The following is a 12,639-nucleotide window of genomic DNA, read 5'->3' on the forward strand; positions in this document are numbered from 1 at the left end:
GCGAGGGACTGACTTTCTGGAAATGTTGCCGGCAGGCTTTGCGGGAAAGAAGAAGAGAAGAGCTGGGTTTTTATATGCTGACTTTCTCTACCAGTTAAGGAAGAACCAAACTGGCTTACAATCGCCTTCCCCTCCCCGCAACAGATACCCTGTGAGGTAGGTGGGGCTGAGAGAGCACTAAGAGAACCGTGACTAGCCCAAGGTCACCCAGCTGGCTTCATGTGGAGGAGTGAGGAAACCAACCTGGTTCACATGAATACATGAAGCTGCCTTATACTGAATGAGACCCTCGGTCCATCAAAGTCAGTATTGTCTACTCATATTGGCAGCGGCTCTCCAGGGTCTCAGGCAGGGGTCTTTCACATCACCTGCCTGCCTAATCCCTTTAACTGGAGATGCTGGGGATTGAACCTGAGACCTTCTGCATGCCAAGCGGATGCTCTACCACTGAGCCACAGCCCCTCCCAGATTAGAGTCCACCACTCGAGTGGGGATTCAACCCCAATTCACCATGTTAGCCTCCTCCCCTCATGTGGAAGGAGTGGGGAATCAAACCCGGTTCTCCAGAGCGGAGTCCACCGCTCCAAACCACCACTCTTAACCACTACACCATGCTGGCTCTCAGTTTTCACATACGGTCTCTCTTGGGGGACTCGGCTTGGCTTCAGATCTGTGGGTTACCTTGCCCGGAAGCTGTGTGGGGGTCCGTTCAGGCCAGCCACTGTTTTTTCTGAGCAAGAGAGGCAAAAGATGGGACCCCTCGTCTTCAGAGTTTGCCATCTACATGTATACCGGCAGGGAGAGAAGAAGACAGCCTGAGGATGGACGAGTGTTGGCGTATTCTGTTGCACATAATTACAGCCTGTTTCAGCTGGAGAGGAGGACGAGGTGGGGCTTGGTAGAGCCGCAATGGAGCCTCTCATGTGTCTGGTTCTCTAAGTAGTACTGGCGTTTTTCGCATCAGGCACAGAGCCAATCCACAATCTAGGGTTTGCCAACCTCCAGGTGGCGCCTGGAGATCTCCTGGGATTGCAACTGCTGTCCAGTCTACAAAGATCATTTGCTGTGGAGGAAATGGCTGCTTTGGAAAGTAGACTCCATGGCATTATACCCCTCTAAGATCCCTCTCCTCTCCTTCCCAAACCCCCCTTCACCATGCTCCGTCTCCAGGAATTTCCTAACACAGAGTTGGCAACCCTACTGCAAACCCACATGCTGGATCGATCAGCTTGGGATGTCTGTGCCAGGATAATATGAGGCCTCAGGGATCTGAAAGATTCTACACCGCATGTTAGAATCAGTTTTCAAACTTGAACGACTCCTTCTAAAGCATCCCAGGGGTGTGTGGTTTTGTTAGGTACAACAAATGTTTGGTTAGAAAAACTCAGAACCACAATTCCCAGGATTCCTTGTTTGGGAAAGAGGACAATTATTAAATGTGTGCAAAGCTGATTTGATTTCTGCACATACAACTCGTGTAAAAGCGAGTTCTTGATTGGTTTTTGTTAGTAACAGGATTTACCCCATTCCCACACAGACATCCTTTCTCGGGTTGAGGACCCATTCAATTAATACACCAGCTGACTTTATTTTATTTATCATTTATTATTTAATGGACGTAATTTATAGCCTGCCTTTCTCACAGGGACTCGGGGCCGATTACACATAGTGAGCCAGTGCGATCGCAAAAACGGGACATTCTATAACCAATGTGTTCAACTTGGCAACCTGCAATCTGCACCACTGACCGTCCTGTGCAAAATTCTGCTGTCAAGAATCCCTCGGGGTGGATCCAGACTTCTTCCAGGTTGCCTTCCTCCAGCCTAAAGAATCTTCCTCCAATTTAACCGGCTCTTCCCTCGGGGGAAAAGCCACTTAAGCAAGAGAAAGGCTCCTTAGGCTGGGGAAAAGGCTTCGAACTTTTCTCATTGGAGTGGTAGGATTGAGGTAGGATCCACCCCTTTGTGGGTGAACATAAGAAAGACCCTGCTGGATCAGACCAAGGCCCATCAAATCCAGCAGTCTGTTCACACAGTGGCCAACCAGGTTCCTCTAGGAAGCCACAAACAAAACGACTGCAGCAGCACCATCCTGCCTGTGTTCAACAGCACCTAATATAATAGGCATGCTCCTAGAGAGAATAGGTATGCAGCATGACTAGTATCCATTTTAACTAATAGCCATGAATACCCCTTTCCTCCATGAATATGTCCACTCCCCTCTTAAAGCCTTCCAAGTTGGCAGCCATCACCACATCCTGGGGCAGGGAGTTCCACAATTTAACTATGCGTTGTGTGAAAAAACACTTCCTTTTATCTGTTTTGAATCTGTCACCCTCTAGTGGCAGCAGGACTTCCAGGTAACTGTTCCATCCAAAGCGGAAAATAATTGTGCGTCTACTTTTCTTTTTTAAAATCGGGCAGTCCAAAGAGTAAGCATCAGCGGCGACAGAAAACAGTTTCTTCCAACCCAGAAACTCTGCTTTTAAATCGACAAAGGTCTTTCTCGTTCATTCCTTGCCTTATCTTTCCGTGTCCCCACTTGTGAAGCAGAGCTGTGTTGCTGGCGCTGAAAAAAGAATCCCGATAGGGCGACACAGTGAATTCCTGAGAAAGAGTTGCAACCCGCATAAATGTTGCCAGCCAGGTCTGCTGACCCATCAAAGCAAGCACAGGGCACCATCGGGTCGATCCAATTCCTTTTTTTTTGCTGCCTGTTTTGGACTGCAAAACTGGGGAGGGGGGCATTTCCAAGCCCCTGGCATGCCGTCATGGGTCTAGGCCGTATCCTGCTTATTTCTTCATGTTGTATTAGATCCAGCCAGCTTTTTCACTCAAACCTTGCCCGGTTCTCCTCCTTACGACAGCGCCCGTGCCACATGGATTCTGTCCATGCGGATCCTGTGATATCAAGCGTAGCCTTTTTTGGTGGTCAAAGGGACCCCCCCCCTTCCACCCTTTTCCCCTAATGGAAAAGCTAGTTGGATCCAACCCATTGTGCCTAATTTGAGCATATTTGTGTGTAATTGAATTTTTGGAGGGGGGCTGTTTCTGCATAATATCGCTTGCTTCTTCCAAGTGTCATGGGGAGAGGCAGCCCCCCGAAGCCGCGCGCTTCTGACTGCTGCAAATTTTGCTCCGACCTTAGCTCCAGTTGTCGTTTTCCAAGATTCATTCAGTCATTTTGTGTTTCCTTCAAAGCCATCTCAAGGAATAGAACCCTGTTTGTGTGTGTTGAGCGAAAGCTGATCATCTCACATGCCTCTAAACATTTAGTGCCTTTTGAGATCTATAGAAATAAAAAAGGACAAAGAAAGAAAACTGTACTTTTCTCATGTATTTGCACAATACCGCTCCTGCTTCCGCCTGGACTGAATTGTCGTTTTTCTTTTCTGACATTGTCCGAAAATTCAGCTTTCATTCGTTTCTTGATATCATGGGCCATTTATGCATGGGAGGTTTTGCCTTGGATTGGCTGCTCTCTAGATGCACGTTTTCCCCATCCAAATTCTCAAAACTCAACAATAAGCCCCCATGTAGAGTTCTGAGAATTTGGACGGGAAAAATGTGTATCTAGAGAGCGGCAAATCCAAAGCAAAACCTCCCATGCATAAATGGCCTTGGTGTCTGTATGAAGATTTTAATGCGCACTAGCCTGCTTTAAAAAAAAACCCTACTACTTTACAGGAAAAAAACCCACTTGTGATTAATCAGCTCTGCCCACTGAGCCTGCTTGCCTCTTCACTTCTGTCAGGGAGTTTAGCCGAAGCTTGCTCTGGATCGGAGCTTCATTCCTCCTGGAAACACGATGATTCCCTCCACCGCCACTTGCCCTCACCACATCCCTGAATGTTTCTTACACCCCCCTGCCACCCCCCACTCACACAATATTCCTTTTGTCCGAACTCATATGCTAAGCATTAGCTGGACACGTGAATGTCCATCAAGCCTCAGTTCTCCGGGGGCTTATTAGTGTTTCCAATTTGGCAGGCATTCAATGTGCCGCACTTATTAGCCCTGAATCCAGACGGATTTGGGGTCTCGAGCCGGCGCTTAATAGCATGTCCTTTTCCCAAAGTGGGCCATTCGTGCCAACGGCCCTTTGTCCTTGGCCCCCGAGGGAAAGGGCTCTTCCGAGACCTGGCCGATCCCCCCTCCCTGGCAGGGAGAGGCAGGCGGCACAACAGAGCTTCCCACCCCCTGGCGACATAATGGCTTGCTAGGGAACCGGCCGCCCTGACCCGCATGGCAGAGGACGGATGCTATCAGGAAGAGGCCAGCTGCTGCCCCACAGCCCAGGAACGCTGGGATTGCGCCTTCCACGCCGCACTGCAGGAGGCCAGGCAGGGCAAGTATCCCCCCCCCAAAGTAGACTAGCTGCTCCCTAACTGGTTTGATGCACCGTTCGCCGTTCAGCGTCCGGCTTCTGGGGGGGGGGGGTCAGGAGATTGCAGGAACTAGGGGGAGGAAGTGTCTGCAAAAGCCAGGGAGTCCACCTCGGCTTGCATTTGCGCTGCGGGGTGGGCGGAAAGGGAGGGAGCGCTCCGGCCTTACGGCCAGGACCAAATGCCTCCTCGAAACAGGATTTTCATTATATTGGATCAGCTCTATTCCAGGTCTCCCTGGAAGGGGAGGGGGGAGCTTTCGACTAACTCAGCCCCGGCCATCCCTCAGCCTGCTTTATCCCTTCTTAACCTGTAAACTGTCTTACACCTGAGTGCCGAAAATTCCATGGTGTCAGGAGAAAGGTGAGAGCCAGCCGGCAGGCACCATCATGTGATTTTACATGGGCCGGAGGTGGCGGAACGCCCCCAAAGTCCACAAGGAAGGCCCGGTTTAAGTCTGTGCCCGGAACGCTCCGAGCCTCCTTCGGCCCCGACTTTTTCTGCCTACCTTTTTCCATGTGAGTTAAACTGCTTTCGTTTTTCCGTACCTTTGGGTGATCCCTCCTGGCATGTTTCGGATTCCTCATGAGAATTCAGACCCATGCGATCCTTCTGGGGGGATGCCACGGCAGGTTGGGGAAATGGGACCTGCCGGCAGCCGTGCCTTCCTCCTTTCTGACACCTTGATGCGACAATTAGGTTGCCCTTGGGGGTTAATGGTCTCTGGCTTCTTCCGAGATGGAATGACCCTGAGGGATGCAGAGGCTCTTAAGGACAGAGCGGCCCTTTTTCCTAGCTTCAGGAAGGTTTCTTTTGAGTCCTCTGCGAGGCAGCGTGTTTGGTTCCCTTGATAACCAACTCAAGTGGTAAGGGGTCCCGAGGACAATTCAACCTAACAATGTTTCTTATGTGCATGGGGGGTTGGGGGGAGTGGAAGAACAACTGGCAAAAAGCAATGGTATTTATGAACGTGTGAATTCTAGAGTCTTTCCCCCCATTACTGAGGATTGTGGGGCGTGCTCTCCGTTGCTGTGGGACCTGGGCAGGTCAGCAGCAGTTTGATTACCCCCCACCCACCCATCCACCCACCCCACACACACACACACAGATACCAAAATACTGGCACCGTCTCTCAATTGCTGAGCCCCTTAATGGATCTAACTCTTGCAGGGTGACGCCAAGTTTCCCCTAGCGCTTCAGTCCTGGGGTAAATGCAGGTGTCTTGTCTTAATCTCCCACTAGGGTGCCATAAAAGCACTGAAGGGGAAAGAGAGACCGGGCTCCGGAAGGGATCCCAGGAACTCCCCTTCTCTGCCCGGCAAGGGAGGAGAGTGTTCCTGCAGAGGGAATCGCAAGTCTTTAGGCGTAGTTCTTATTCTTATTGAGTTACTGCCACTCTACTGTTTTTTTGGATGCTCGAGGACCTTCTCGGACACTAGCAAAGGGACAGACTGCTTGTTTATGTGGGAAAGCCGGGATCGGGTCTCCAGGCTATTTTTAATGTTGAAAAGTGAGGGGAGGGGGAGAGAACTTGGATCACGGTCTCAGTGCTGGAGGCAGACCCTTTTCTCAAGACCACTGAGATATCTCCCTCCCCCCCCTTAACTGTGGTAGGGATAATAATAAATGTCCAAGTTTTGGCCGCCCTTTTTAACCTTTTGGGACTAATAACCACCACCACGGCATCTTTCTCATTTGTTTCTCAGGTTTTTTTTATCCTGCCCTTCTTCCAAAGAGCTTAGGGAAGCATGCATGGTTCTCTTCCCTCCACACCACACCCCACACCCCACACACACATACACTGTATCCTCACAACACCCCTGTGAGGTGAGTTAAGCCAAGGGACGGCGATTGGCCCATGGTCTCCCAATGAACTTCATGGCTGAGAGCGCCTTTGAACCCGGGACTCTGTGTTCTTAGTCTGGCGCTCTGATCACTACACCATGCTGCCTCCGCCAAGGAGCTGCATTATAATGTTAAATGAAGACATCGGGGGACTATAGTCATGGATCTCCCACGTAACATGTAGTTAGGCCTGTTAGGACTCCTTACTACAGCCCTGAAAGGTAGTCTGGAATGATTATCTCCACAGTGCAGATTTTGGGAGGGGGTTTGTTACGGCTGAGAGAGACTTTGAAGCGCTCACATTAGCCAGGAAGTCTTTGGTTAAAATATTGAGCTATAAAAACATGGCTTGATGTTTTATGCATTAATGCATAAAATTATGCATTAATGCATTAATGTCAAAAGATATACCCTCCTTCCTAAATTCCAGTTTTCTGGTGGTAATAGTAAAAAACTAATGCCAGTTAAATGCAAAAGAGAGAGAGAGAGAGAGATTTCTGAATGAACACATACCAATGACCTTTTTGTTTTGTTTTGTGTTTTTTTAAGAAAGCAAACGGATTCACCGTTGCGCATTGCCGGCATGGCCAGAGATATAGAGCTGAGATAACGTGATCGAGAGAATCATGTGATCAGGAGAATCATGTGGTGCTGCTCTTGCTGGTCTGTACCACTTCGGACTGAAGGTGGGGGATCACATGCTTGAATACTTCCCCATGTTGAAAAAGAAATCCCCCCCACGTAGAAAGCTGGGATGTCAGGAACGAAAAGCGAGGCTGCAAAGCTCCCTGACATCCCGGTTTTCTGCTTGCACCGAAACTTTTCTATTCAGACATGCATTTCCCCCCACACTTCCTTTCGAAAATGGCACGGTCCCAGGAGGGCTGTTCCTTGTCATTCTTCTACCGTGTGGATTAGCTCTTTGTCTTTTCCCAGGACAACAGCGGTGTGAGTGTGTTGCAGAAGCAAAGACAAAGAATGCTGTGGCGCCGTAACGATTCACAAATTTTATCGATGACTGTTTTAGTCGAAGTCCGTGAGGTCCAGGGAGGTTAAAGTGGGCTCCAAAATAGTCATAGGGCGAAAACACAGAGTCGCTTTAGCCTCCTTTATTCCCTGTTTCAGCCAGGATTCAGCCAGGATCGACCGCACGTTCGGCGAAACGCATGCGTTCGATCCGGGCTGAATCCTGGCTGAAACAGGGAATAAAGGAGGCTAAAGCGACCATGCAGTTTCGCCCATAGAATCATCTAATAATAGAGTTGGAAGGGGCCACCAGGGTCATCGGGTCCCAACCCCCTGCACAATTCAGGAAATTCACAACTATCCCCCCGGCACACCCCCAGTGACCCCTCCTCCGTGCTCAGAAGATGCCCAAGATGCCCTCCCTCTCATGATCTGCCTAAGGTCATAGAATCAGCATTGCTGACAGGTGGCCATCTGCTTAAAAACCTCCAGAGAAGGAGAGCTCACCACCTCCCGAGGAAGCCTGTTCCACCGAGGAACCACTCTGTTAGAAAATTCTTCCTAATGTCTAGACGGAAAGTCTTTTGATTTAGTTTCAACCCGTTGGTTCTGGTCCGACCTTCTGGAGCAACAGAATACGACTCAGCACCATCCTGTATATGTAAGGTTGCCAACCACCAGGTACTAGCTGGAGATCTTCTGTTATTACAACTGATCTCCAGCTGATAGAGGTCAGTTCACTTGGAGAAAATGGCCACTTTGGCAATTGGACTCTATGGCATTGAAGTCCATCCCCTCCCCAACCCTGCCTTCCTCAGACTCCACCCCAAAAACCTCCCACTGGTGGCGAAGAGGGACCTGGCAACTCTAGCTATATGACAGCCCTTCAAGTGCTTGAAGATGGTTATCATATTCCCTCTCAGTCTTCTCCTTTTCAGGCTAAACATATCCAGCTCCTTCAACCTTTCCTCATAGGACTTGGTCTCCAGACCCCTCACCATCTTTGTTGCCCTCCTCTGGACCCGTTCCAGCTTGTCTACATCCTTCTTAAATTGCGATGCCCAAAACTGAACACAGTACTCTAGGTGAGGTCAAACCAGTCAACAAGAGAGACCTGTCACTGTTTGGATATTAAATAGTAGGTGTCATGAAGAAGGATATTTGTGTGAAGCAGTTGGAGGGGGCAGGGAAATCAGGCAATTTCAGGGTTCAAGGGAGATTTGTTCTTTGAAATTACATTTTCAGTTCATTGTGGCCTCAGAAAACGGTGCCCCAAACTTTCCCTTCCTCCCGTATTTTCATCACCTGCAAGGATAATAACCCTTGCATTGTGTGCATAGGTAATTTGTGTAGTACAAGAAATACATTGAACAACTAAAAGTTTCTCTGAGCCTAAAGCAACCACCGACAAGTGGAGGCTGCCGGTGTGCCTCTGTATGAATCACTGCTTTCCTTCCTTGCTTTCCTTCCCTCCTCTGAGGATGGTGATTCTGCTGTGCATATGGGGAATGAGTGAACGAGCCAATGTCAACCAATGCAAAGTTGCTGCAAGAATGCTTGCCTTCAGAGGAGTGTGCCTGTTGCCTTTCTGCATGAGTTACCACTCTGGACATGTTTCCTTTGAACAGGCACTAAACCAGACACTCAGATAAGTGGCTCCCACAGAAGCAGAGAAGGTAGGTATCTCTGAGAGCAGATAATTCTCCCTGCCTCACAAAATGAACTTTTGGGGGGAAGTATAATGAAATCTGCCTCTAAGTTTTTAATTTATATGCAGATCTGCCCATTCGGGAAAGACTGTGGTAGAAGTTAACCTTGCTCCCAGCATGGTGCAGTGGTTAAGAGCGGTGGTTTGGAGTGGTGGACTCTGATCTGGAAAACCGGGTTTGATTCTCCACTCCTCCAGCAGCGGATGCTAATCTGGTGAACTGGATTTGTTTCCCCACTCCTCCACATGAAGCCAGCTGGGTGACCTTGGGCTAGTCACCCTTTCTCAGCCCCACCTGCCTCACAGCGTGTCTGTTTTGGGGAGGGGAAGGGAAGGTGATTGTAAGCCAGTTTGATTCTTCCTTAAGTGGTAGAGAAAGTCGGCATATAGAAACCAACTCTTCTTCTTCTTCTCCCTCTTGAATTCATCATGCCTGGTTTCTTCCCCAAGCCAATCTTTCTCTGAGAGCCGCCTCAGATATTCCATGTCAAGGATCCTTGTCAGTAATTCAGCGGTCAATGGATTACATACTTTTAAAGCATGATTTGATCCTTAGCATTTGCAGAGATTAGAAACTAGCTGCCTTTAGCGAAGCCTATAGGGGCTCCCATCTTAACCACGTTCCACTCCTAAAGATTGTCCACCTCAGCCATTTTATGCAGCTCAAGGCAAAATATTGGCAAAGGATTCTTTAATTCCTCGTTTCTCAGTGCGAATTGCATCAGAGGCTTTGGCAGAGCAGTAAACAAGTTTGTTCTTGCCATCAAGTCACGGCTGACTTACGGCAACCCTGTAGGGTTTTCAAGGCAAGAGGCGTTCAGAGGTGGTTTGCCATTGCCTGCCTCCGTGTCACGACCCTGGTATTACTTGGAGGTCTCCCACCCAAATTCTAGGCAGGGGCAACCCTGCTTAACTTCTGAGATCTGACGAGATCAGGCTGGTGGTGGCAATGGCAGGCAATGGCAAACCACCTCCGAACTCTCTTGCCTTGAAAACCCTCCGGGGTCGCCATAAGTCAGCTGTGACTCGGCAGCACTTTACACACACATATGCATATAAGCCATGACCTGGAGGCGAGGGGCTGTGGTTCAGTGGGAGAGCATCTGCTTGGCGTGCAGAAGGTCCCAGGTTCAATCCCCGGCATCTCCAGTTAAAGGGACTAGGCAAGTAGGTGATGTGAAAGACCCCTGCCTGAGCCCCTGGAGAGCCACTGCCGGCCTGAGTAGGCAATACTGACTTTGATGGACCAAGGGTCTGGCTCAGTATAAGGCAGCTTCGTGTGTTCATGTGTGTGACACCCAATCATCAGTTCCTGGAAGCTACTGGGTCGGCTCTGGTTAGTGCTTCGATGGGAGACCACCAAGGAATACCAGGGGCATGACGTGGAGGCAGGCAATGGCAAACCACCCATAAGTCAGCGGTGACTCGACAGCACCATACACACAGAGAGAGAGACCAGCAGCTAGGATTTTGTTGCGGGAAAATGGAGGTTCGCGGAGGAGAGAGACCCGAGACCGTTATTCAAGAAAACAGTTTTATTACAGCTGCTGCCCAGCCTGCAGTTGACAAGCAGAAAGACTGAGCCCCGATTGTACTGGGGAATGAACTTTTATCACAATTCCAGGCTAAGACCTAACACGTCACCATTTGGTGCTTATCGGATAGTCAGGAGCACAAATGCACAGCGGTTCTATCCAGTCCCCGTTATCATTTACAATGACTTTTTCCCCACTGACTCAACACACAGAGCTGTCTTGTACTGCAGCAGACTTCTTCCGTTGCTGTCTCAATACATTCACAGAGAAGAAGAAAAGGTTATCAAGAACTATCAAATCAAAACACTTAAGTGGATCCTCCACATTCAGAGGAAGTCTACCTTGCTGTCTCAATTTAAGGGATAAAAAACGGAATGAAAGGGGAGGCAGCTCAGCCTGCCCCCGACCCCAGACTAAGGAGGGCTCGGTCAACTCCCTAAGAGCCTTACAGCCTCCACAGATAAAGAGTTCTACAGGGCGGGTGCCACCATGGAGAATTTTATCGGTGCTTTCCCTCTGCCCCCGTCCCCTTTTCTCTTGCAGGCACCAAGTCGTTCAACATGATGTCCCCAACCGGTGACAACGCTGAGTTGCTGGCAGAAATCAAGGCTGGGAAGAGCCTCAAGCCAACCCCCCAGAGCAAGGGCTTCACCACCGTCTTCTCGGGCTGCGGCCAGGCGGGCGCCAACGTAGGTGGCAGGCTGGGCTGGTCGCTTGGCCCCCTCTTCCGCCTGCTTGTAATGGGGAGAGGAGAGGCATGGGCATCCAGCCGCACACACCTGTAGTGTCTGCCCACCTTGCTGTGAGATTAGGGCTGCAGCCACATGTCACGTAATTGTGCTATAGCAGTCATTGGGAGAGAGCCAGTGTTGTGAAATGGTTAAGAGTGGTGAGCTCCAGTCTGGAGAACCAGATTTGATTCCCCACTAGGGCTGTGCATATCAATAAACTCAAACCAAAAATAAGGTGGGGGGAAACCATTTTGGTAAATTTCAGCTTCTGGTTTACCAAATTCCAAAACTTGGGGGAAAGCCAAAGCCGAATTGGCCATTCCCCCAAAAAACAGGTAATTATCCAGCTTTTTTGGGTTCTCCCCAGGCTTTGCAAAGCACCTGGGGGACATTTTTTGAGGTAGAACCCCCAAACTTGCAGGGTGGCTTGCAGGGACTCTCCTTGCAAGAACCCCCAGGTTTGGTGTAGATTGAGCCAGGGGGTCCGAAGTTATAGGGTCTAGAAGAGGTCGGGGGGGGCCCTGCATCCATACACAAGCAGGAAGGTCAGAGTCAGATTCTCTGACTCTTGATTCCCCACTCCTCCACATGAAGCCAACTGGGTGACCCTGGGCTAGTCACAGATCTCTCTCAGCCTCCCCTACCTCACAAGGTGTCTGTTGTGGGGAAGGGAAGGGAAGGGAAGGTGGTTTTAAGCCGATTTGATTCTTCCTTAAGTGGTAGAGAAAGTCGGCATATAAAAACCAACTCTTCTTCAGGAGAAACCTGTAATTGGATATTGCACTATTGGTCCACTATTGAAATCATTTGCAGCTGGATTCTGAAAGCAGGGAAATCCAGTTGCAGATTATTGCTGTAGCCCAAAAGAGACTCAAACGAGAGCCAAACAGTTTTCAGACAGACATTGGAGAGACCCTCCCCCTCCTTCAAATCCTCACGTTCTGTTTCTTCCCTCCTCCAGGTTGAGATCCCCAACTCCTCCCCGTCTCCCACCAGGACCCCAACTCCCCCGTCCACTCCAGATGGGACCTCGGCCTCTAGGCCCACCTCTTCGCCCGAGCCGGTGGTCAACGGCTCTTCACCGTTGCTGGCCTCGGCGGCCCCACCCAGCCAGGCAGACATTGAGGCCCTGATCCCCACCTACGACGAACAGGGGCGGCCCATCCCAGAGTGGAAGCGCCAAGTCATGGTCCGCAAGCTGCAGATGAAAATTCAGGAAGAAGAAGAGCAAAGGCGCAAGGTATGCGGAAGGGCCTGGGGGAGGGGGGCGAGAGGAAGTCAGCATGGCATGATGGAGTTTGCAGTGAGTTTGCTGTGAAGGAATGGCTTTCGACAGGCCCTGTGGAAATCGGACTCTCTTGCCTCTGGGCGGTGACTACCGGCTGTTCTAGTAGCTTCACCTGGTGGGTCAGAAGGGTCCAGTGAGGCTCTGAGAACCAAACCCAACTGGCTCTTTGGTTCTGGCAAAAC

General features: G+C 50.0%; 1 protein-coding gene across 1 annotated transcript in view; it reads left to right on the forward strand.

Moving 5' to 3' along the window:
- Window positions 1–12,639, forward strand: part of ESPN (espin) — a 107,005-nt gene that overhangs the window by 78,998 nt on the left and 15,368 nt on the right. Inside the window, exons 10-11 of the mRNA XM_056865078.1 lie at window positions 10,982–11,127; window positions 12,131–12,409. Of these exons, the coding sequence (XP_056721056.1) occupies window positions 10,982–11,127; window positions 12,131–12,409 (425 nt within the window). The remainder of the gene's footprint in view (window positions 1–10,981; window positions 11,128–12,130; window positions 12,410–12,639) is intronic.

The sequence above is a fragment of the Euleptes europaea genome, chromosome 19, assembly GCF_029931775.1.
Source record: "Euleptes europaea isolate rEulEur1 chromosome 19, rEulEur1.hap1, whole genome shotgun sequence".
NCBI classification, from domain to species: Eukaryota; Metazoa; Chordata; class Lepidosauria; order Squamata; family Sphaerodactylidae; genus Euleptes; species Euleptes europaea.